Source organism: Pholis gunnellus (assembly GCF_910591455.1).
Source record: "Pholis gunnellus genome assembly, chromosome: 19".
NCBI classification, from domain to species: Eukaryota; Metazoa; Chordata; class Actinopteri; order Perciformes; family Pholidae; genus Pholis; species Pholis gunnellus.
Window position 1 is genome coordinate 18,800,791 of NC_136546.1, and position 25,659 is coordinate 18,826,449.

Sequence of the window (25,659 nt, forward strand, 5' to 3'; positions counted from 1 at the left end):
ATTTGCAGCAGTAAGACTGCAATCATCATCACCATCATCAGCTTCACAATCGTAACTTCCATACCCAATCTGCCCACCGGCTGTGATCACTTCTTTTTGTTTCTAAAAGGTGATGACTCGTCTGTTTTGTCTCCTGTGGGTATCTGTCCTCCTGATCAGAGGTGAAAGAGTGGAGAGTTGCTGGTTCAACTCCCACCTGGGTGAAACCCATTAATACCCTCATTAATTACATTCTTGTTAAAGAAACAGTGTGTAACATTTAGGGGGATTAATTGGCAGCAATGGAATTTAATATTCATAGCTATGTTTTAATCAGTGTATAATCCCCTGAAACGTTTTTAGTGTTCAGATGCTTTGGACACAATTATATTTGGTATAGGGAGTATTTTACTACATGATATTTGCAAGGTAGAGTGAAAAGAATCACCCGAGGTGCTTTCTATGGTCCTTACATCAGAGGTTTTTACTCTTAACTTCTGAAGTAGTGTCATCATCTGACCATAGCCGGATTCATTTATGCGCAAAAATGTGCCGTTGGGCCCTTTTGACCCCACGTTTCACCATCCTGGCCGTTCTGTATGTAAACTATATATCTCTGCAAAAATAAACAGTTTACTTTGAACATGTGGCGTTTGGAGCCAGTGGAGCCCTTTCTTGTGACTCCTTTAATACAAGGCAACATTTAGTTTTTGAGAGGATTTTGAGAGGTGGTCTCAGAGCGTTTACTTTCCAAGCGACTCCTAGTGGGTTTGATTACAGTGAGAACACAATCCTACCCGATCGCAGGAAGAGAAACAAAACGCCAGCTGGCTGTGCAGGCATTTGTTGAGATGGATGCAGGTCATCTACAGGTTAACATGAGTGTCAGAGGACAGACTTGGACTTCTGCAGAAGTCTGATGTTTGCTTGAAATCTGAGCCAAAGAGAACATACAGAATATGCTGAATCAAGTTCAGAAAGATAGTGATGTTTATTAGTAATTAGAGAAGAAAAAAAAGCAAATAACTTTTTTTATATTGGTCCACTTTAATTTACCCTGTGAAACTGACCCAGACTACATAGAAAACAAACCAAATTTCAATCTTATTCGGACGACGTTTGACGACTGAAGAAGGATTGAATAGGGAATGGGGTCAAAGGATTTCCAATGGTCATGCTAGCTGCTGCATTCTCACCTTCCAGCAAATGCCTATTTAACAAATACAGTTTGGCGAGTGGTATATCTTTCATTCCACATGTTCTTCTTGCTTTCAGGAAACATTTTAGATGTTAGAGGACATGACCAATGCTGTCATTTTTTTCTGGTTAAGTCTCTCTTGGCATGATGTATTGATGATGATGTATTGTAGTCTTGAAATGTGGACCTCAAAGATACACCCCCATGAAACTTGACACGGTGATGATTACTTGATTGAAAACCCGTTTTTTCCTCCCCCTCCTATACCTCGGCCATGCACTAGCAAAGCTGCTAAAGACTAGTCCCATTTTCAACACGAGGTCGCTGCAAAGTTTGAATCCTCGCCAACAGTGGCTTCCATATGGGCATCCTAGTCATCAGCCTGCCGAGCGAGCCAGCGTGCTGCACCCTCCACATTCTGCTTCCTGGCTTGAATGTCTGCAGTCGAACGCGTGCGAAACAGGGTGTTGTCATTTGCAACTCAGCGAATCATCCTGCATTGAAAATAGGAATGTGATCCTCTCCAACTGTGCTCGAGTGTAAGTGAGAACACTGTCCACGCATGCTCGCCTGCCAGGATTTCTGTGTGGGAGGACGTGGGACGTGTCTGACACACACAGATAAGAGTGAAGTTTGAAATCCAGAAAGGCTCTCTGAGATGATGGAGAGAACGTGACCGGGCAGTGGTATGTGAAGCGCTCCATGTCCTGTGAAAGTGCAGAAGGCATGAGCAGCTCAGTGAGTAAAGGAGGAACAATGGAGCTGACCTAAAACACAGTAATAGTGTGTGTGGGGTGATCCACGCATGACGTTTGTAAGTATTCGGCGTTTCTATATTTAGTGGCAGAGTGGAAGCGATGGAGGAGGAGGAGTAGTAGTAGTGATTTGAAGTGAGACAAACAAAAGGATGAAGGGAATTTGCAGATCGTCCTGTGATTACATCACAGCAGCATACTGTAATAGTACAGTCCATAGAGGGTTTAATCTGGTAAATCTCTCCTAAACAAAAAGGCTGGTGCAGTTCACAATGAGTCAACATTGATTGTTGTAAGGCATGGCTATGCCCTTTACAATTGTGAATTACAAATGTGTTTTTTAAATAACATTTAGAGCTGTAGTACAATCATTTCGTTACATTTACTGACATTGTTGGAAGGGCTGTACCACGATGCCAGTACCAATACCAGTACCCTTAAAGTCATACCAACACCAATATAGTACTCCATTAAGAGATGGCTGAGCCAGTGGCTAGAAGCTAATGGTGCTAATGGTGCTAACAGCGCAAACAGCACCAACGACGGCAACAGTTTTAACCTTTTACGCTTCCACAAAAATAAAGCCCTTCATTGTGATTTCACCCACATGAATGGAATTTGGCGGACATGTGTAACATGTGGAGAAGCACAAAGAATCCTCATAGAGTCATACCGGAAAAAAAAAAAAAACGGAAGTCAGCCATTTTGAATTTTAGGCACTTTTTTTTTGCCTTTTTCTACTTTCTTTCTTTAGCCACTCTACTTTAACAAACTCCTCCTAGAGAATTCATCAGATTGACTTCACATTTCATCAGTACAATCTAAAGACCTTCGTCGATCATAAGTTATCAATGTGTGGGTGTTCATGCAGCATTGTTGTCGTGGCGGTGAAAGCAAGCCCCGTTTGCCATAACAGGACGTTGTTGTGACTTCAGCGTACATTGTCCGAGCTGCCCCAAATCTTGAAGGAGGCATCATTGCACTCAAATTCCCGCCTCATCAGTGTGGACACTTGATCCTGTAGGGCCACTGATCAAGCGTCAGAATTTCCCAAGTTGGTGTTGATTCATCATGCAGTCCTGATGAGTAATACAACACAACTCCAAATACATCCGGTAATGCACACATAACTGGAATTGGTTAAATAAACCACTTAAATGACGCACCGAGAGAGCAGAGTGGAACAACTTGTTTATGTAGAAACTAATGGAGCAAAGGTTTCTCCTCAGATTTATGTTGATGAGATGAACTTTTGTTAAACTGCGACGATGATGTCTGAAGATGTTGTTGCCTTCTCTTTTCATCCTTTGATTTAAAAGCAGGTTATTGTGACTGTGTGTTCACAGTGGGAAAGCTCAGTGAATTGTGGAGAAGGGTATCGAGAGAGTGATGCTGGCAGGCAAGTGGGTTAACTATAGCCCACTGCTTCGCGTTTGCAAGATCATTTCACAAACACAGCTCCCCGTGCTCTTGCTGGCTCCTTCGTGATTGGCCTCAGAGTCCGGGAGCTGAGATGTATGCGCTGAGCTGCATGCATAATGTATGTGTGTTATGACTCGCTTATAGCTTGAAAAGCAAGCAAGTCCCTTCTTGGCAGCGGAGCAGTGCAGGGAACATCATAAATAATCAGGAGCAGGTGAGAGTAGAGACTATCAAAGTGAGATGATGTGCAGTGTGGAGGTAAAGTTTAGGTTTTGTGTGTTTGTTTCAACGCTGCACAAACTCAGAAAACTCAGGCTTCCGCGTGTACAGTAATACGTATTCAGGCCGTGTTGTGGAGACAAAGCTTGTTGTGTCCTTGGACGTCCTGAAGCCTTATTGAACTTGTAATTTACATTTTACAGTTTTGACATCGAGCTGATGTTCGGATCCAGAGTTACACACATTGAATGAGCAATAGCAAAGTCTAGTGCTTTGCTCAAGGACAACTTTCAAAGAACAACCTGGTGTTTTGATCAAACCTAACTTCTTTTTTTTACCGACACTGCATTCTACTATATATAGCCAGGTGATGCTAACGGTCACATTTTATTGTGAAATGCTAATGCAATGCTAAATACGTTTCGCTGTTCACATGTTTTGTGACTTTTGATATTTGCCATCATCCTCCATTGTTACGCCATTAAAAATGAGGGTGAGCTAGCAGAACTTTATATAGCACACGTCATAGTAGGAAAGATGCAATGTGTTTCACAGAAGACATAACAATTCTAATGATTTGAATGCACAGATAGAGGATAGTCCTTCTCCAACACTTACAACAGACCAAAGGCCAGAGGACCTTCGAGGTCTGCGGCCGGTTGCACAAGTTAAGTTTGTTCTTAAGTTAAGAAAGTTCTTAGAATTCGAGCTACGGTTCCCTAAAAATGTTTACATTGTTTCCATTCAAGGTTTTCTCCTTATGTTGGTCTTACACTTAAGGAATCCCTTAAAGTTAGTTAAACCGTTGCACCAAAGACCTTAGCAACCAAAGTCAGGAAAGAAAATACTTCACGTACCTCCGACTCTATCTTAACTACAACATAAGATAAGATAGAACTTTATTAAGTATTGTGCCAGAGTTTGATCAAAGATTACAACAGAAGAATAAAAAATAGGAATAGAATAAAATATGAATAATAGAGTAATAATTATTGAGTGTACAAAAGTTTCCTAACACCATTGCAAAATAGATAAGCAACAAGAGTAAAATAACAAAAAGTGTATAAGAAATAACACCAACATCAGTGCCTAATAGAAACTAAATTAGAAAAGTTATATCGTGATATTGAGAGATATTGTCAATGATATTGAAAAGTTTTATTGCAACGTGGCAGAATTAATGGCAATAGAAGAAAATGAACGCATCCCAAGAAGAGTGTTCTGCAACCGGTAGAACCCAATGAATGCTTAACAATGAGCAATTCATTTTTTCACTATATTTGAAACCAGAGGCTGCGTTACGCACAGGCATGCAGCCGGGCACCGCCGGAGAGGCGGCCCGCAAACTCAACTTTGAGGTAGTCCCTCAGCAAAGGGGAAAGTAAGCCCTGAATGTCCGATTTACTGAGAGGGAGCAGCCATGCCAGGAAGCAGTCCATGATGTGTGTTGCCCTTCACTCGGGCTGCCCTGGCATTTGAGGAGACTCCTCTCATTGGAGCCTGTTATCTCTTTGTATTGTCCCTGGAGAGGCTTGACCATGAAAGTCAGTGATCTGTAGCAATGTGATCTACAGTGCAGAGAGGGAGGTTAAAAGGCTGCTGCCGCATTACAGGCGCAGCAGAGACCCTTTCATATTTTCAGATATGAGCAGCGTGCTGCTTTCTAAAAAAAATAACTTTTGTCCTGTTTTATCAGTATTTGATACCACAAATGCACAGGTGATACCTTTATCAATATTACATGAAGGTTTGGAGCCGCAGACTGTAATGCTTGGGGAAATCCTTGAAATTCTGTCTGGAATAGAAAGCCAATACATGTTGTATGCATCTGCACGGCCGTGGCTGGAGGCATTATGTTTTTGGGTTGTCTTTACGTACACACAACCACAGGATTTCTGAAATCCTGGCTATGGCCCTACTCAGGCTAATGGGTGTACAACCTGGTGTAGAAACCTGATTCCTCAGACATTTGGTGGAAATATTGGCCAATGACCAAAACATAAACTTATAGTATGGTTATGAGATGCGTTGTTTTATGTGTTTCTTATGTTGGAAATCATTAAAACAAGACATTGTGAATGGGATCTCAGAATGCTACATTACTACAATAAGTCAACAAGAACAACTGACATCAGCTACCACCTGTTTTTGGCGGTAAGACCTGCAATGGCCCGAATAATCCTTTAAACTCAGCCAAGTATGGCGAGCTAAAGCTGAACCAGGAGGTGGTTCTATGAACTGTGAATGATGTTTTCAACCCACAGTTTGGGTCAACATTTGAACTGTTCTCACTTGAAATAAGTCTGAATAACCAGGAGGTTTGTTTGTCTTTATGTGCGACCATTAGCGCCATGTCACGGTTTGTTGAACATGTTCATTGGCACTTTGGTGGAGGGTTTAGAAAGTGATGCCAAGGGTCCTGACCAAGAAACACGCCTGATACACTTGCAGTCTAGACGTATGGGCAATTCATTCAATCAAACATTACAACAGTGGTCGTTGCAGACACACACGTGGCGGAGATTTGCATTCTACTAAGAGATACTGATCTCACTGCTTTTTTAAATCACAACTGCTAGAGCTGAATTATTCCCTATAGATGCTGACGAGTCCGTGTTTTAAAGTTTGTCTCATACTTGTTGAAGTTTCTCTGTGTGATTGTCAGCAGATTATCTCAAAAGTAAAATCCCCATCGCTAAGCATCCCTTTTCCCAATTTGTATCGGGGAAGACTTTCCACCCATACGGGCTCGCAGCCCTGACATTCGAAGAGCAAAGTGTCTTTGTTCAAACGCTGGTGTCTGTTCTCTGGAAGCGGTCCCACAGTGCTGCTGCCACACCAAAGAGGAATCTGAGAGACCATTCAGGGCGCTAAGCGAGAAGGTTAATTAGCCTGACAATAGAAAAGCAATTTCGTGATGTCACTTCTGCTTCCTGCTGAAATTATTAATCGTTTGAACGGAGCCTCCTGGAAGCAGGGTTGAGACCTGCCTAAGAGGGAGGGAGACAGAGAGAGGCAGGCGTGAAGCAGAGCTGGGCAGGCGGCGGCGAGCCACAAACTGAACTATTAACCGGAGAGCGACGGGGCTTTGGAATGACTGCCCGGGTGTTTTTCTTTCTGTTACTTAGCTGAATAAGCTGATCTTTACCCCGAGTGGCCCTTAACGAAAATGCCTCCCTGTCGCTTTTGATAAATACGATCGGTGTAACTACAAAAACACTTGCAGCCATTCGGGGAGAACTCAAACTGGCACTGCAGCTTGACAGAGAGACAGTCCAAAGTATAGTGCTTATGGGTCAGAAAACAGCCAATGTGCATGCATGTGGCGCGCACGTGCGTTCAGTTGTGATTGAAAAATGTGTGCGTGTGCAAACACACAGACGTCAGCATCCATACATGACGTGCGAAAAAGCTATTATAAAATCCAATCATTTTGTCTCATTAATCATCTTAATGCAGTGTCAAGTCACTGGTGATGCTGCATGTAGTCAGTCCATGCATCACAATATGATGGAGCCTAATATCCCAAAGGAATTAGATGCATTAACCACAATAGGGAGTCACTACAGTGGTTATGGAGGTGTTTTTCCTGCAGTAAACTTGTCTTTTAAAGTTTGGTGCTAATGATCCTCAATGTTCCTCAACATGGAAACACAAGAACCTGCTTGATGACTGAACCATGCTGACCGGTAGCTTCATGCCATGTCTGTTTTGCGATGGTGGAAACGCAAGTCAGACGTGCAGTTTGAAGAAAACTCAACACAGTAGTTGCTCTAAATCGCCCAACATAGTAAGGCTCATAAGAATAATTATTATTCTTTATAGCTGAAGCAAGAAAGAGCAGAATATGTACGATTCCACAATTCCTTGTAGTTTTTCTTGAGTTATATTGTATTTTGAATGCTCACTGCATTATTTTTCATATTTCTTGTCATGAAAATAATCAATATTTTGTATGGTATCCTGATCATTACTTCACGTTATTATTATTATTATTAAACAAGATATAAAATACATAGCAGTGCATAACCATGTTTGTATCACTCCACTGATTGACTGCTACTAGCCGGGCCCCAGCCACACTAGGCAACCCTCACCAAAACAATCTAGATTGATAAATAACACTGCAGGTAAGAGGAAAATTATGCATTATTGATTTTTGGGTGAACTGTCCCTTTTAAAACACATGTTGCCCAGCACTTCTCTCTTCTCTAAACCTCGGCCTGCAGCCACCTAAACTGCAGCTCCTCTCCGCGGGTCACAACTTTAACCGTCTGTATTAAGCTCTGCGCTCCGCATTCATCCGCTAAAGTGCAAACTCAATGCAACATCTTGCAGACTCGGCAGCCCTCTGAAGACGATAGGCAGATTTGCTACTTAGAGCTGTTCACAAAAAACCCAACAGTGGCGGAATGCTAATAGGAGCTAGTCTGCCATGTCTCAGAGATTAGATTAAATATCAGGACCCTGATCCCGCTTCGCTAGCTGCTCCGCCACAGACAAACGTTTCAACACGCAGACTTACACCCAAATCCCACGGATGTGATAAGTCTGATTGTCACATCTGAGCTGAACCCTTCCCGGTGCAAATCCAGGATTGCAGCAGAATATGACAAAACATATGAAAAGTAAAGTAAATAAAAGTGTTTTGTGACCTCTATAACTTTGGCAGGTTAGTACAGAACAAACAGCCGGGCTGGTCTGTTGTTCCTGTCCGTGCGATGAGATGTGAGCAACCAACCGTCAAAAAAATCGTGCTACTTCCATGCATGATTGTGTCACATTCACATGCTATATGCAGCAACAAGCAACGCATTTTGGGCATTATATATATATATATATATAAATACAGTATATATGAGTGAAATGGACTTGACTTATTTGATCCTTGGAGTTAATTCAAGACATATTCGTATAAGACAACGTCTAGACACCAATTACTAACCCGAGAACGAGTTAGAGGAAAACAGGGAAACCTCCCACCACCGGCTGTGTACTAACGAGGAGCATTCTTGTTTCTAGCAATTTTTAGGACACAGAGGCTCATTTTCAAACAACGTCTGAATTATCATTTCTCATTAGTGGATTGCATATGGATGTAGAACAGCAACATGTACTACCTGAGCACACGTTGGCCTTGTCAGTGATTGTGAGGGAGCCTGGAAGCCCACGGGGATTTTGTCTTCATTGGGTTTAGGGATGAATGTTTGCTATAAATGAACAAACAACTGTGTGGTGCCTTTTCATGTCGGAGCTCGGTACTCTTTGGGTTTATCGAGGTGCATAAATACATCCTCCCACCACCCCCCTGCCTACTCAGGCTGCGGTATGAGCTGGCTGCAGCTGCTGACAAACATGGACGTGAACAAGGCAGGATATATAAAGTAATGTTTAAAGTAAATAGCAATGCATTAAATATGTTTGTTAGGCCTCGAGGAGACACATAATGTGTTTTGGGGAAAGATACTTTTAATTTCTTTGCAAGAAAACTCAATAGGACACTTTTACAGAGTAACTGAAGATCTATTCTTCGCTGACTTCCTGTGGTTTAGCTTCTCACCTTGCCGCGTTAATGTACAGGCGCACTCCAGCAACCCTCTTCATCACTGTTGGTTTACTCACAGGCGCAACAAAGCACACTTCTGAGAGGTAAAATGAAAGCGACGGCTTACTGTTTAAGCAATCTAAAATGAATGGGAATGGTCTCGCTGTTGTGTGTTTTACAAAGATGAGCACTGAATTCTGTCTGAGCTGAACATTTTGGAAAGCATCGAAGATGTAGATGCAATCTACAAGCTAACTATTTCTGACATCCTCCAACTTTGAATTGAATTCTGCATTTCTGTACTGTTGTTACGATACAGACTTTGATACCAAAAGAAAGTTTACTACGTGAGAAATGCTGTTCTGTTCTGACACTACAGCGGACTATGGCACCAGTGAGAGACAGAAACAGGGTTTGGATGTGTAGTTTTAGTGCCCATATTGATCTGCTGGTAACAGATCAACCAGACAGTAGGTGCACTGGGATCCAGTGCTCTGAGGCTCCCATTTTACTTCTTTTTTAAAGATGAATTTTGCATTGACTGCTGCAGTGTGCTTTCAGGAGACACGCTGCGAGTTCTGTATATTTCACATTTTCTTCATCTCTTTTGCCGTTCAAACTCAGCTGCTGTCCGTGCAAACTCCATACCCTGTGGAGCTCGTGCTGAAATGAAATTTCAGCTTGCACGACGCAGCCGGTGAAGGCTGTGAATGTTGAGGAAATTCAATATTGAATTAAATCTTTCACAACAGTATGGGAGTAGTATTGAAATTGATATTTCCAAGTTTATCTTGTGTGACCGGATGTGCCTGCCTGTGTTGAGATAAAGTGTTCGCTCCACGTCCACCTCCGGGCCAGACAGGGCATGAACGGCCGGAGCCCGGTAGGCCCCTGAGGTCCAGCGGCACCTGTCAGGAGCTGTGATGAGTGTTCGCATCAAGGTCTTTGCTGATCACTGCTGTCCTGGCTGTGTTCAACATATGAGGGAGTCACCGGCGCGGCCTGCACATGCTCGACTTGTCAGGAGAGATCTCGCTTTGCTAACTCCCTGACCCCCACACCAATCCATCCTCCGCAGAGCGCCCTTGACTTTGACCGGATGATTTACTAAACACTCCTCCTCGGTGCGCTGCTCTGCTCTCCGTGATGGAACGCTTCTATTTGTGCTCCCCAGGCCCTGAGAGCACACGCTGAAGGACTTTGCAGGTCATTTGCAATGTGTCGTATTCTAGGCTGAAGTTTTGGGGCAAAAATAGCCAATCAATAGCACATGAAGTATGTTAACAGTTGCAGGCGCTTTGGGGTCCTTAGGTATGGCTGTAATCTGTGCCGTTTCTTTCTGCTACATTTCACTCATATCGATCCAAAGAAATAGCATCAGTTGAAGAAATGTTTTGCATTTGTTGTTCCATTTAAAGAGTTTGGTAGATTTGTTTTTAGGAATAGGTTTTGGTGCACAGGAAGCCATGCGTTTCAATCGTAGAACAGGATTGCAGGATTTAACGTATACTCATACAACGGTTTGTGTGATATCTTACAAAAGACCAGCAACACGTGTCGTGTTCCGCTTTTCAAAATAAAGCTTGCGTCTTCACAGGAAACAATTTATTTAGGTTTAGGCAACGAAAGTACTTGGTTATATAGGTTTAGGAGAAGATTGTGCCATTACTGAAGTATGCAAGTTATAAATAAATCAATGTAGAAAGAGCGTTTTTTGGTTTGACCAGTAATAACTTTAACTCAGGAGCAAGTGACGTATACTGTTCCATTTGGCCAGATAAATAAAGGTGCAGATTCTGCCACAGATTAGATGATCATGGATATGGGGTGATATTAAACTGAGATGTTCAGTTTATTTTAAGCCTTTCAGCTTTCAGCAGCATCTCTTGGTTTTCTACAGATCCAGTTTGCTCAGTTGATAACATGGTAAACAAGACGTTTACTCTGCTCAACATGATTTATTTTGCATCAGTGTGTTTTTAAAAACACTGTACACAGACCTCATCCATCCTTCCAGCTGTAACACTGAACTTTTTAGCTTCCTCATCACGACCATTAGCTCCTTTATCATATCAAACGGGTGATGCTTTGCAGAAAACCTAGTTTTCTGTTGATAGGCATAGAGATAGTTCATGTTGGCGTGTACTTGGGTGTTTGGACCTTTTGAGTGTGGGTGTGTGCAGCCATCTGTGAGAGTATATGTGCACTGTGCAGATGCAGATGTGTGCAGTGTGGGTGTGAGCCAGCAAGGAAAAAAGGGATAATCTCAGTTTATGTGGGAAAGCATGCTGTTTTGTATATTCCATGCTGTATATCTGCATCTTTGTCCTGGATAATAATATTGAATAATGGCACTGCATGAAATGATGTGTAAATCTGAGTTATTACACTGTGTGCCAGAGAGATTATTGCATGTTCAAAAAATGCATAAATAAAACTGCAGGTTGTGTCTCTACAGTGAAAGTGGGGATAACGAGGGAGGACACTGCATCAAGTGTAGTAGGCTGGAATGGCCCTATCTAATTTGACTACTGAGATATGTTAATTTATGACCGTCTCATAAGAATACCGCTTATCACCACAGTCTCCTCCGGCAGCCCGCTGTTACAGCACACACACCACGTCTCTGAGCGCCTGCACTCTAATGCGCCGCACTTGAGTTGCTGCACTGTATTCCCTGATCACAGCAGGACTACATTGTGATTGCAGATTGTTATCAATACCTGAGTGATCTATCCGCCCAGAGAAAAAGGATCTGGGTCACATGACGTCCCAGATAGAGGCTGTCTACAATATGGAACAAACTGTACAAGACAAACACGAAATGCATGCCATTGACAGTAGAATAGATATTGTTTTGAATGAAATTTCTCTATCTAGATGTTTTATATATCCTGTGGTAACACGGTTATTGTCACTTTATTTCTAATATGTGATTTAAAAGGGAAATTGGCCACCCATCCAACTTGCACTCGATATGGAATTACTTCAGGCACTCGCATTAAGCCAGGTTCACAAAACACAACCTTCAAAGTCATTAGATCGCACTGTTCACACGACACGACTTGCTGCCTTGTTATCGGGAGTTGTGAAGTTGGTGTGACTGACCGGCGACAGGCGCTAACACACTACAAGAACTTTGACCAGGAGGAAGCCCAGATGTCTGGTCTCCAAATTATGTTTTGTCATGGAAACAAATGCGTGAAACGACACGGGAAAATATCATGTGTGTCCAAAATCATGCTTGCTACCTTTACCTCTGCGTGCATGGGCGCTTGGGCTAATCTTAGGGCTTGAATGCTTTGCAGGGCGCGTCTTGCCAAACAATGTAGTGGGATCCGTAACTATGCAATAAAAACCTGTGAACTCATGTGCCAAATACAACATCAACAAGCATGATTATGGCTACGCGCTAGTAGTGGGATTCATATTAACGAGTCTTTATTATTTATTAGTTTCCCTCTAGGTGCAAAAGCATCTCGGTCCGTTCTACTCTGCTGAACTTGTAAGAGAAGATCAAAGTTTAATGATTCTTGATGGCATCAGATAATGATTTCAAATGAGGCAGACAGACATTTAAGGTGATCCCATTCAACTCAGGAAAATGATTTAAAATTGTAATATTTCTGGTCGGGTGTAGTTGGGCCTGTGGCTCCATCTCAGATCTTTTAACCATTTTGGTGCCTGTCTCCATGATCTTTCAGAGGGGCGCTGTTGAATTGATAATACAGATGAAAGGTGGAAGATAATAAAATGTATGAATGTAACTTTGAACTCATCTGTCTTCTATTTTTCTGTTTCTCACGCAGGTTCCCATGTATGACTCTACAATGGACCACATCATCTACTGCCTGCTGGTCCTAGGAGCCACAGTGATGACCACCTATGCATGCCCGAAGTACTGTGTATGCCAGAATCTGTCCGAATCCCTCGGGACATTGTGTCCCTCCAAAGGCCTTCTTTTCGTGCCTCTGGACATTGACCGCAGCACGGTGGAGCTCCGGCTAGGAGGCAACTACATCCTCCGCATTACGCAGCAAGACTTTGCCAATATGACAGACCTGGTGGACCTGACCCTCTCCAGGAACACCATTAGCTACATTCAGCCCTTCTCTTTCGGCGACTTGGAAACACTGCGCTCACTTCATCTGGACAACAATCGCTTGATCGAGCTCGGCCCCGATGACCTGCGGGGCTTGGTCAACCTGCAGCACCTCATCATTAACAACAACCAACTTGGACGCATCCATGACAAGACCTTTGAGGACATGGCACCTTCCTTGGAGGATGTGGATCTCTCCTACAACAACTTGATATCTCTGCCCTGGAACTCTGTCCGCCAGATGATTAATCTGCACCAGCTTAGTCTGGACCACAACCTGTTGGACTTTATTCCAGAAGGCACCTTCACTGACCTGGAAAGGCTGGCGAGATTGGACCTGACCTCGAATCGCTTGCAGAAGCTACCCCCGGATCCCATCTTTGCCCGCGCCCAGGACTCAATGATGCTAACTACACCCGACGCACCCCAACTGTCCCTAAGTCTAGGCGGGAACCCATTGCACTGCAATTGTGAGATGCTGTGGCTGAGGAGGCTCGAGAGAGACGACGACCTGGAAACGTGTGCGTCCCCTCCTCTCCTGAAGGGTCGTTACTTTTGGAACGTGAAGGAGGATGAGTTTTTGTGTCAGCCACCTCTCATTACTCAGCACACCCACAGAATGCTGGTCCTGGAGGGCCAGACGGCCAGCCTCAGGTGCGAAGCAAATGGAGACCCTTCCCCTACCATCCACTGGATCTCCCCTGAGGATCGGCTGCTTGGCAACTCCTCCCGGACCGCAGTGTACAGCAATGGAACCCTAAGCATCACCATCACAACCTCCAAGGACTACGGCACCTTCACCTGCATTGCTGCTAACGTAGCCGGGGAGTCCACCGCCTCCGTGGAGGTGTCCATCGTTCAGCTCCCCCACCTTAGCAATGGCACCAGGCAGCCAGCACCACCGAAGTCACGTCTCTCTGATATCACAGGGACCACCAGGATCAGCAAAGGCGTTCCCAAGAGCCAACCGGAGAGGGCCGTGTCCGTCTCTGAAGTGACGGCTGTTTCGGCGCTGGTCAAGTGGACAGTGAGCAAATCATCCCCCAAGGTGAAGATGTACCAGCTCCAGTACAACTGCTCTGATGATGAGGTTCTAATTTACAGGTAAACACTTGCACATTCTTTTAAAACATCTTGAAGTGGAGCACAGCTTTTGCCAAGTGCCCCAGTAAGCCATGACAGTGTAACAGTGAGCCAGCATGCACAATACCAGGACCCTGAAACTGAATCAGCTAAATGGAATTATTCAATAATTCATTTTAGTACTTATACCAGTGACGCTGTCCCCATGACACCCGCTGTAAACTGCCTGCCCAGCACCAAACCACAGGCAAAGTTAGGAACTAGCTGGTGAATATAGTGGAGCATCAAGTCTCTTTTATTAGGAGTTGGTGTAGAACAAATCAGATTATTGGACAATGCATAATGTGGCCAGAAACCCAGCTCCTCGTGAAAGATAATTGTGTGTCTGCTGGATGTATGAATACATAATAGTTTGCTAATAATTCATAAATTTTTACCTAAATTGAAAAGTCATTTCCACAGCAGAAATCATTTGTTCTGGAAACTGCCTGAAACAGCGACCTGTCTGTTTTAAAATCCCGATTTGAAAAATTACAGTTGACATTACTTTGGCACTTATGCTGAGTTCCAGACAACTTCCCGTAGAAGCAGCACACAACAATGGAAGTGCACATTGTGAATGGTAACTAAAAGGCAATGTAAGCATATTTGCTGGATTTAATTAAAGTGATTCATACCATCAAATAGTAAAATCTGTTCTGCATATAAATGTATGGCATCCTGTGTTGCCATGTTATTAGGTAGTTGGTTGCAGTAAACAATCTCTAAAAGTGATCTGCTATGCAAAAGAAAGCATGTGGAGGCTGCACTGCTGAGAGTTAAATTGTCTCTACACTTGCCAAAGAAACATCCGTTTCTCGCGGTCAGCCATGGTTTTTGCTTATGTTTAGCGTTGTGCACCTGGAAAGCTTGGAGGCTCAGAGGTTTGAAATTTCAACTAAAATGCTGAACTCCAAGTTCTTTGGAACGCAGCATCCGTACATCAGCATTACTGGAAAATGCACACATGTTTTTATATATATGTATATATATGTATATATGTGGATGTAGGTATTGTCCTTTGTCCATAGAATTGCAGTAAAAAGAACTCTTTTCCCTTCTACCTCACCTTTTCATCATGTGATGTCTCCTTCGCTAAGCACAGTGCTGCACTATACCGGGCTCGATTATGCTCAGCAGTCCAGAACCAGAAGGGCAATTTCTAAGCTCAGGAGGCAAGGGTTTCTGTCAATCCAGCAGCGGTTGATGGGGATGAAACTGCATTAGATGAGGCTTGTATTCCACCACCAGAGCCTCTAAAACGAATGTGAAACCAGCCAGAAAAAAAATCCAATTACTTAATGCCATATAAATCTCTTCTCAAAACTGTGGAAAGCAAGATATTTAGAGCTGTAGCCTCAGGGTTGTAGCCACCCCCCTTTGTTGCAATATTCTCCCTCATCATGAAGCATATTTTCTTTCTTGTTTCAGCCAGATGAAAATGCAGGAAGAGTGTTTTTCAGACCTTTATGTAATCATATAGTACAACTCTGGCAAATAGTTATATAATTAATTCTATTCAGTCTTCATATTTTGTCAGTGCTTGCTTAAAACAATTGTACATTTAAATATGTCATAGATTATGTAATATAAAAGACTATTTATGTTATGTAAATATTTAAATAGCATACACTGTACTAAGCTACACAGGACTTATAAAAATGACAGCTGTTGTAAGTCAGATCACGAGGACATTATTTCATTTATTTATTTATTTATAAGGGCAACGCATATTAATCAGCATTTCAGTAAATGTGCCAGTGTTGGCCAGCTGGTCCATTTTCAACTGCAGTCCTTTGGCTGGATGTATTGAAACCAATGAGATGATGGACAACAAGACGCCATAAAAACAGCAACCAAATAAGTAATCCCAAGACCGTGCACCAAGCCACGCAGAGCAACAGGAAACGGCAATGCAGTGTAGTAATACATGCAGACAGGCAGAACAGCAATCATCGACAATCGTACTGTAAAATGTACAGTCACAAGTTAGTAAAATGGTAATATCGTATAAGTACAGAGCTGTAAGACACAATAGAAGATCATAGCACACTGTTAAATGAAGCACTAGTAAATATGGTATACATGCCCATGCAGGTCTGATCATCTGGCAACAGGTAAAGGAGACAAGAGGACAAGTTAGCAGAAAGTTAATATCTATGAACAGATTCTGCATTCAAGCTTTGGCAACGGGACAAGGTTCTGGATTCTTTCTTTTCTTTTTGTAGTATTGACCAATCACATGTAAGCAGGCTTTGGTTGAATGCTGGAAAACAGTCCGTGTGGAGAACAAAACCAATAGCATGTGCCGAAAACCTGGGAACCCACCGGCGACCATATGACCACGGTGGTTTGAAACGAGCTTTTAGACTGACTACTTGTGAAACAACCTGGTTGCGTCGAGTTGCTAATCGGACTGTAAAAGTAAGTCTTTGCCCGGATATCCAATTGCTACACTGGAGCCACTGCAGAGGCTTATCCCTCGTCAGACCTGTAGCCGATGGGTTCGTCATTTTTATGCATTCTGTCCAGTAACAGATAAGCATGAAAAAAAAAAGCATTTAAATTGATATAATCTTGCCTGCCCCACAGATGTTGCTGTTGAAGCATTTCAATAAATTTGTCTTTCCAAAGAAGAGAGAAAAATATTTTATAAATGATACTGAAATCTGTTTCTTTTATTTCAACCAGTTTCTCTTTAATACTTTGCCTCTCAGACATTAGAGGAGCAGCAACCTCCTCTGCCTCCATCGACCGGCCTCCTCTGATAGATATAACAGCAATGACATTTAAACAGTAAGACAATAGTGCAACGGCACAGAGTGCAAAGGGTGCAGGAATAAATGTGGAATGATAAATGTTGCTTCATACATATGTGTTCAGTGGATATAGTGTATGCAGTAGTGTGCATATTTCATACACTAGTGTGCATATGTCATATTTTTGTGTACAAAAATATGCAGCGGCTCTGTGGTGGTTAGTTTAGAGACATAACAAGTTTTGTGTGTGGATGATGTGGCTCATTGGGAGCCTCCAACTGAACCTTGCGTAGCCCCACTGATGGTGTCTGCTGAGGATGTCTTGAATTTGAATATGAGACAAATAAGAGCTGAACCAACAAGTCCTTAATGCCAACCCAGGCTGATCAATTAAGATGTGAGCGAAAGCTCGACCAAATCTAGAGGGATTAGAGCTTTCGTGCTGCCATGAGAATGTGACTCTCTACCGTAATAAGGGCAATCTCTTGTTGTGTACGTTATTCTGAAAGCAGCCTGACACGTATCACAGACTGATTCATAAAAGCTGAATTTAATTCAGAAAAATTGAGTCAGCTCTCAGTAAAAGTTTAAATAAGAATGGAAGTTTGCAAAAAAGGGTCTGTAGCTGCTGGGATTCAAGGGATCCAGACAACGTAATCGTTTCAGCTGTATGCCACTGTGCGCAAGAGGAAAGAGTTGTTTCCTCTTCAAACACTGGAGCTGGGGGACGATGTTATCACTGCTCCAGTTTCCGTGATTGGCACATTGTTCCTTGAACTAAAGGTTTAACCGTGATCTTTTACGAAGGATGGGTGAACGTGAAGGCCTGAGGGCACAGACATTGCACATTAACAAATGTGCAATTGCAAGGCTTAAAAGGTTTTTGTGTCATTCCTTTTGTAAAGTGCACTATTCTGAGATAGTTCCAAAGTTTTTGACTGTGGTGTATTCAGAGGAGGGTAGAGTTGTCAAAAATGTACAGTAAAAGTACTGGTACAGTTATAATAACAAGTACTCAAGTAAAGCCCAGGACTTTGACTCAGGAGAACGCTGTTCCTCTCCTCTGTAAAACCAAACGTTAATGTTACACAAGTGGAAATTGAATTGATAAAACTGACGTTAGAGGGGTACATAGAACTTTACAGTCTGAAATGTAGGGCCATTGACCAAGCTGGAGTATTTGACAGCTTGGGGACTGGGAATGTGTTGTCTTGGGAGGATCTAATATGCATGAACCATGAAACTATAATGTAAAGAAAGGTTGATAAGGTATCAACATGTTACAGTATCCTTATAATTACCGAAACAATTTAGTACTCCAAACTAATCAAGTCGTACAGACTATAAGGGTAGTTCAGTAACTAAGACCCTACAAATATCAGGCAAAGAGTAACCCAGCATTTCAAGAGAAAGTGCCCATCAAATGGCTAATTGCGAGATAATGACGTGAACTTTCATCATAGTTATCAGTCATTTTATGTAATTGCAATCCAGGCGGCAACCTCCGGATCTAAAAAGTGAAGCCGATGCAGAAGTGCCTTAAACCTGCATTCTCTCTAATGGCCTTCAGGGGGCGACTCCTCCGGTTGTGAAAAGAAGTTTAACTGTGAAGAAATCTACGAGAAAATGACTCTACTTCTGACTTGATGTATTACCTCAGTAAACATGACTTTATGGTCACAATCGCTAATTTCAAGTCTTCTTTAATTGTGGTCTCACTTAGAGTCAAAAAGACCATAAAGTGGAGTATGCTTTAGGGCGGGGCTACCTTGTGATTGACAGGCCGCTACCACGGCGTTGTCCGGTCTGGGAGTTGTCCGTATTTTTGTCTTCGAACTTTAACACTTTCCCAGTGTTTGTGACTGTTAATTGTAACATTAAATTGCCTAAAAACATTGGTTCGGTTGTACTTTGCCCCACCCACCAAGCCAAGTTGGCGACAGCCGAAAAGCAAAATGGCGACGGTCCAAAATGTCAAACTTGAGGCATCAACGCGGCAGTCCACAAACCAATGGGTCACGTAGCGGTGACTACATCCACAGTCTCTGAATCCAGCAAAAGAAATTGTCTTCATCGAGCTACATGAATGGCCCAATACAATGCTAAATACCTTTGCACAGAAACTAACCATTAGTCGTTCCATCTCATTTGGATCATGTTACAGCTTCATCCATTATTATTATTATTGTTCTAAAGGGGTGTGGCTACCTCAACAGAAAGCCTCATCAGCTCACCCGCCATCGGTTACACCGTTACAAAAGTGTCAAAGTATACATTTTTCTCCCGAAATGTAGACCATTAGAGTAAAGGAGAGTCTGTTGAATTCAAACTACTTTTAGAACTACAATTTACTCAAAAAAGGTTGCTTAATTAAATGCAAAGTGTGCCATTACATAATACATAATTCCTGCTCATGAATAGGTGATTCTCTTCAGTTCTTTATGTGGCTGTGGTAATGGAAGCTGCAGGTCGGCTGCCGCCTGTCAGTGATATTTCAATAAAATTGCAATACGCGGGGCAATGCTTAACCACATAATGGCTTCAGTGTCACATGTCACGGGATTTAGTGTTAGTCTGTTACAGGGAGGTATGTCAGGACTGAAAGCACTCACCTTAGGCCACCATTACTGGCTATTAGCTGAGCTGAAGAGACTTCTATACTGAAAAGCATACTGTAGGGTATTGATCACAGCTCTGACAACAACAGGACCGTACCAGTTCATTTTGAAATTTCAAGCTTCCTCCAGGAGCCGTTCGAGAACAAGATCATGTTGGCATGTGTTCTCCAGCAAGCGGCAACAAAAAACAGGAATGTGTGACAAGCTTTTTTATTTTATGCGGTAAAGAAAAGAGTGTGTGAGCTATCTTCAATGTAAAGTGACCAAATGGTCAAATCCTCGCACCTTTTATTACAATTACATTCCAAGAATCCTCTATGGATGAACTCTCATGTTTTACATGGAGACTCAAAAGCTCAGAACACGTACAGGATATTGAACAATCCTTTTGATTGACAGAAACAATCTCAACTCAATGTCGTCTTACTTGCTTTTGATGGCGATGCTCAAAGGTCCTGTTACTCTGAACACGCTGGCTGTATGTAAACTGTTCCAGGCTGTTCTCATCCACTGTTCCCACTGTTAAAGTAAATTCATAACCTTTGAAAGTCCATGAAAACTGAGCAACTCCGTCTGCTGATGAAGACGGTGAAATGGTTGAAAGCTCCAGAATAAGAGATGAAATTGTATCATTTATTTACTGCATTACAACCAACCTTTGTAATCTTTGCACATATCAACTTGATCAGAGTACAACTGCATCGCTAAGATCATTTAAAGAGGACCAGCAAGTCAGGGATACAAAAACAAAGAAAGAAATATTATCAAAAAGTCACAAAGTAAAAGTTTTACCGGGATTAAACGGCCTGTGTTGCACTTAAAGGGTCTGTTGATACGAGACAAGCATATTAACAATAGAAACTATGGATAGATAATATGCAGCACGCATATCTATAGCATGAATATAAAATGTGCTGTTTCATATTTACATATAAAGTGAGTATGTTACTTATATCTCAATGTATAATTATATATGAAAATGTGCAAAGAAGATTAAGGAAGGAAGATTAAGTGTGGAGTCAAAAAACAGGAGAGAAGGTGCATGAGTGGCTGGGATAGCTTTTCTAAAGCCCCCTTCAGACGCGCACCTTATTGCATTAATCTGATGGCAATTCATTTATTTTGTCATTTTAGTCATTTTTGTAAAAGTCATGATATCAGATTCTTCAGTTAAGAGTTCACCATCTAAAAGATGAAGGAATTCTAAATCCCCATAATAGAGTTTGCAATGAGAAGGTTTGAGATGGATTGTACGCGTTGGATTTCAAGGATGTGCATTTCTGTTTCACAAAGAAGAATATAGGCCATGACTTAAATTTTGGCAGCAAATGAGATTTTGTCATTTTGGTTTGTTAGCGTCGGGTCAGAAGAAGCATAAGAGGATCAAGAATAAACTCTTAGTACATAAACAAATCACAACTTTCTCGCCTGCAGTAAAAAAAACATCTTGAGATTCATCTGAGAACAGAGGTGGGAAATAACTGAGTGCATTGCACTCACTCCTCCCCCGCTTTCCAACCCTGTGGTACTGTGAGCAGTTGAATCTAAACCCGTTTGCCTTGCTCAAAGGCCGTCCTCGCCATAATTACATTACCGTAGGAGCTACGAAAGACCACACTCTTCACAAGAATTCCTCGCTTGAGTTGAAAAATGGTAACTCATGCGGTAAATGCAAATGACACAAATTTCATATGTTCGCGCCATTTGCGTCCCTCCCCGTTTGGTAGATGCAGCTTCTGCTATACAATTCATCGAGATGTTTTAAATTTTCAGGCTCAGTTCATTTTTTTTTAAGTTGCGCTACAGGCAGCGAAAGTTGGCTGTTGAGCACTGATGTTTGTGCCATGATTGTCTTCATTGCCAGAGAAACTCACCGCAGCGCCGGCTCCGTGTTTACATGAGCTATGCTGCGTTATCTGAGTTCTCTCAAGCGGAGACTTGAACACAAACCACAGGCCTAAGGTGGCAACGTTTTCAGCAACAACTTCCTTCTTCCTAATGCATTCATCCATTGCAGTTAGACGGAGGGGATGTTTTATTGCAACCAGGAGATATTCAAGGGTATAGACACAGACACCGAACGATGCCACGGCCCATTTAATCCTCTACAATACGGCTGCAGAGTCTAAGTGTGAGGAGCGGCCATTGAGAGACCATTAGGGATTTTGCTTATATAAGCATAATCAAATTTCCCAGCAGCACCCTGGATGTTTAGGCTGAATCGATGAGGCCGGAGACCGTTTGGCTTGACCTTGTGTGTATTTGTCCAGAGGAAAAGAAAAAGCCTTCAGATAATGAATAATCATTCAGCCGTTCTTTGCAGCTGTAAAAAAGGAAGAATGGAGATCATGAATTAGTGGTTGAGGACAGGAAAGATGCAGCCTGGAGTAACGATTTATTTGTTTTGTCAGCTCTTTCTTTGAGCTGCGAAAACATGTAGAATATTAAAACTGCAACTGACAAATCTCTCGCTATAAGCTCAAAGAAGCGTAAGCCCGTCTCCTCCTGTGTCTCCTCTCTCTCTCTCTCCCCTGCTTTCACTCTGATTAATGCTACGGCCTCACGCCATCATCGGGAACTAAGCAGGCCACTCGACAAATTGCCTTTTCGCAGCCCAAAGGGACAAGAAATGTTTTTATCTCCCCCGTGATAAGCATTGGCATAGGTTTCTGTGGACTCTGGCTATATTCCTATGAATTCAAATGAATTAGCCAGTCTATGCGGACAACCTGAAATCAATTAGACCCAGACAGAGGAGCGAGCAGTGCACAGCGAAAAAGCATCACGAGGCTAAAGAATTTCACTCCCAAACCGCGGCAGCCAATTATAATAGTGTAATGAACTGTAGCACAAGTTGGACGAGTGGAACTTTTTTATTGGAAAGCAGCTTCTTTTTGTTTGAGCCGTGGTGACTAATTGGGATTAAGGCAAAAACACTGAGGATGAACTCATCTGTGATCCTGGTCGCATGTCAGATAAACGTCCTTCTGGTGAAAGAATGTGAGATAGCCATTCGCTGTTTGTCTTTTTTTGCACTTCTCTGTGGATTGAGCCCACAGTAATAATAAAGACCTGCGGCAACCGCGCCGAACGTATTTTGTCGTTTAGTTTCGTTTTAAGCAGCAGGTTTGGTCCCTGCGCTGGTTTTTACTGTGTAAAAAACAATGAAGGGACCATGCATGATGGATGAGAACTAAACAACAAAATAAGTTCAACGTAGTTGCCTCAGGTCTTTGTGCTTTATTATTACTGTGGGCTCAATCCACAGACGTATTCAGAAACTGTTGTTTTTTTAAAGGAGCTGACCAGGACTACAGGTTGTGATGTCACTGGTACCATTCTGCTAAACTCTGTGTAGTTGACACACACGACCAATCAGAGCACTCTGGGATTTTTCATGTTTAAAGAGACAGACGCTAAAATGAAGCGTATCAGACAGAGGGTGAATACAGACGATATATGAGAAAATTATGTGTTTTTTGAACATTAAAGCATATAAATATGTTGTAGTAGAGACACACCTTTAAAATGACCTATATCAGTGTTTTTACTAACCTTATCAATATAAATCTCCAGCTTTTTTTTGCCCAAGGGCTGAAAAAAAGTGGGTTAATATGACCCCGCCTAGTTTTAATAAACCTACAGAAATGTACACAGAAACCATTAGCCTATTAGAAGCCGATATGAAACGGTCACCTTGACGTAAACAGTTTATAATTAAGGTAGATTTTCAGACGTAAAGCTGAACAACGGACAGAGCCGGCAGCAGAATCCTGAGAATGATTCGGCCGAAATGTGAGACGGTCAGGTTCATCATGATTGATGTGAATCCCTGCAGGGGGAAACCAACTCTGGGCATGAACGAATGCTAACATTTAACCAGCAGGCATGAGGTGTAACTGCAGCGGTACAACCGCCGGTCATCTGGCCCCTGAGCAGCTCGCCTCGGGCAGTTGGGAGGCTCGCTGGATTCGCACACACACAGAATGTGCTTCACTCTCTGTCTCCTTATTTATTTATCACTGCTTCGAAGCTCCAATATCAAATGGACCCTCTGTTCACTGCTGCAAGACAGATGGCTATGAGAGATAAAGCCAATTACTGTTGGCTGTCTGTTAAAGCAGCCACCGCAGAGACTAAGCAGTGGAGAGAAACTCCAGGGAATGCAAATGGTAAATCCTGACTCTCCTTTAATGAAAAATTGGACAGTGAATAGAGCTTGCATTCCCTCCTGCAGCCGTTAGTTAAGTCTCCATGTGCTGAAATTACACGTGTACCCTGTTCAGATGCTGATGGTTTAATCATTTATAGCATTGATTGTATGCCTCCTCTTTGTTTCCAGAGCTGCTTCTGTGTCTTTAAGAGAGATATTAGAAGAGGAAGACCTCTTTATCTTAATAGAGTAATTAACCTGCAGGTTTCGTTTTTCCTTGTCTTTGTTCAGGATGATCCCGGCCTCCAGCAAAGCTTTCTTGGTGACAAATCTGGTGTCGGGGACGAGCTATGATCTGTGCGTGCTGGCCGCCTGGGACGACACCGCCACCACGCTCACGGCCACCAACGTCGTGGGCTGCACCAATTTCTTCACCCAGGAAAACTACCCTCAGTGCCAGTCCCTGCCCAGCCAGCTGCTGGGAGGCACCATGATCCTGGTGGTGGGGGGCATCATCGTAGCCACCCTGCTGGTCTTCATCGTCATCCTCATGCTGCGCTACAAAGCCGCCGACACGGAACCCCCGGCGGGCAAACTGACCAGTGTCAGTGACACTCACTCTCAGACCAACGGGGGGCGAGTCGGGCCAAATGGACTTCTTATGCCCCCGTCTCAGCCCGAGCCGAAGGTCAAGGTCAAAGTGGCCCTGCAGGACGAGGTGGTGGAGTTCAAGTGTGGCTCCCTCCAAAGCAGCCTCACCTCTTCTTCCTCATCCTCGGGCTCCATGGTGGGGGGCCCGTACAGCCCCAACAGCACACTCGCCAACATTTGGAGGTCAGCTCCCTGCAAGCCTCGGTCCAACCTGGACCACCTGCTCGGGGCCTTGTCCTCGCTGGAGCTGCGGGGGGTACAGGGCCGCCACCCGGGGACCGCCAGTAGCGCATTGGCGGCAGCAGAGAAACCCCGCACGGACAGGGACCCGCTGCTGGGCCGGACGCTGGACTCCAGCCTCAGCCGGCTCCTCATGCTACCTCTGGACTCCAAGCCAAAAAGGAGCCAGTCCTTCGACATGGGAGACATAACAGGCGCCGGGGCCGCTCAGCTGTGCAACAAATCCCGCAGGTTCAGCAGTATCTGGACTAGGAGGAGCCTGTCTGTAAATGGCATGCTGCTGCAGTGCGAGGAGGAGGGGGACACGGGAGGGAGCAAGGGGACAATAGACAGCGCCGACTGGGTGATGGAGAGTACTGTCTAGGGAAGACGGAGGCCTGTCACACTGTCAAACACTGCCCAAATGGACCGCCAAAACGGCCATGCCAAGACAGACCCGCTGGTCTAAGAGCCTTTGTCCTGCATGAAGCACACTCATTTTCATCCCCTCCACTCCACCGCTCAGACTCAAGTGGGACAGGACGAGGGGTCTTCACAGTCATAGCCAAAAACAAACTTTTGGAATAAGACCTTTTGGATTGTTTTGGCCCACACTTTGTCCAGAGATGAACTAAAATGGATGGTCGGCCTCAAAAGGGCTGAAGGGAAATGACAGAGCTGTGCTGTCTGTTATGTGATCGTGCACACGGACTGCTATTATACTGTATACATTTAAAGTATGTAATGAAATTAAAGTTTTATATTTTTGATTTTGCTGGTCAAACACAAATTATCCCTTACTGGTCTCTGCCTTGACACACGAGCAAGGCGTGGCCAGTGGTTACACTACAAAGTCTGTAAATTCATCCTCATATCAGTTACTGATGCAGTTTATCCTCCTCTGACGGAATGGTGAA

At 43.3% G+C, this 25,659-nt stretch overlaps 1 protein-coding gene across 1 annotated transcript; it reads left to right on the forward strand.

Annotated features, from left to right (window-relative positions):
- Nucleotides 1–12,933: 12,933 nt before the first annotated feature.
- Nucleotides 12,934–25,127, forward strand: lrfn2b (leucine rich repeat and fibronectin type III domain containing 2b; the record flags this gene model as incomplete). Its single annotated transcript, XM_079180855.1, has 2 exons — nucleotides 12,934–14,324; nucleotides 24,164–25,127. 2 exons carry the CDS (start codon nucleotides 12,934–12,936, stop codon nucleotides 25,125–25,127), a joined length of 2,355 nt encoding a protein of 784 aa, XP_079036981.1.
- Between the last annotated feature and the right edge of the window lie 532 nt (nucleotides 25,128–25,659).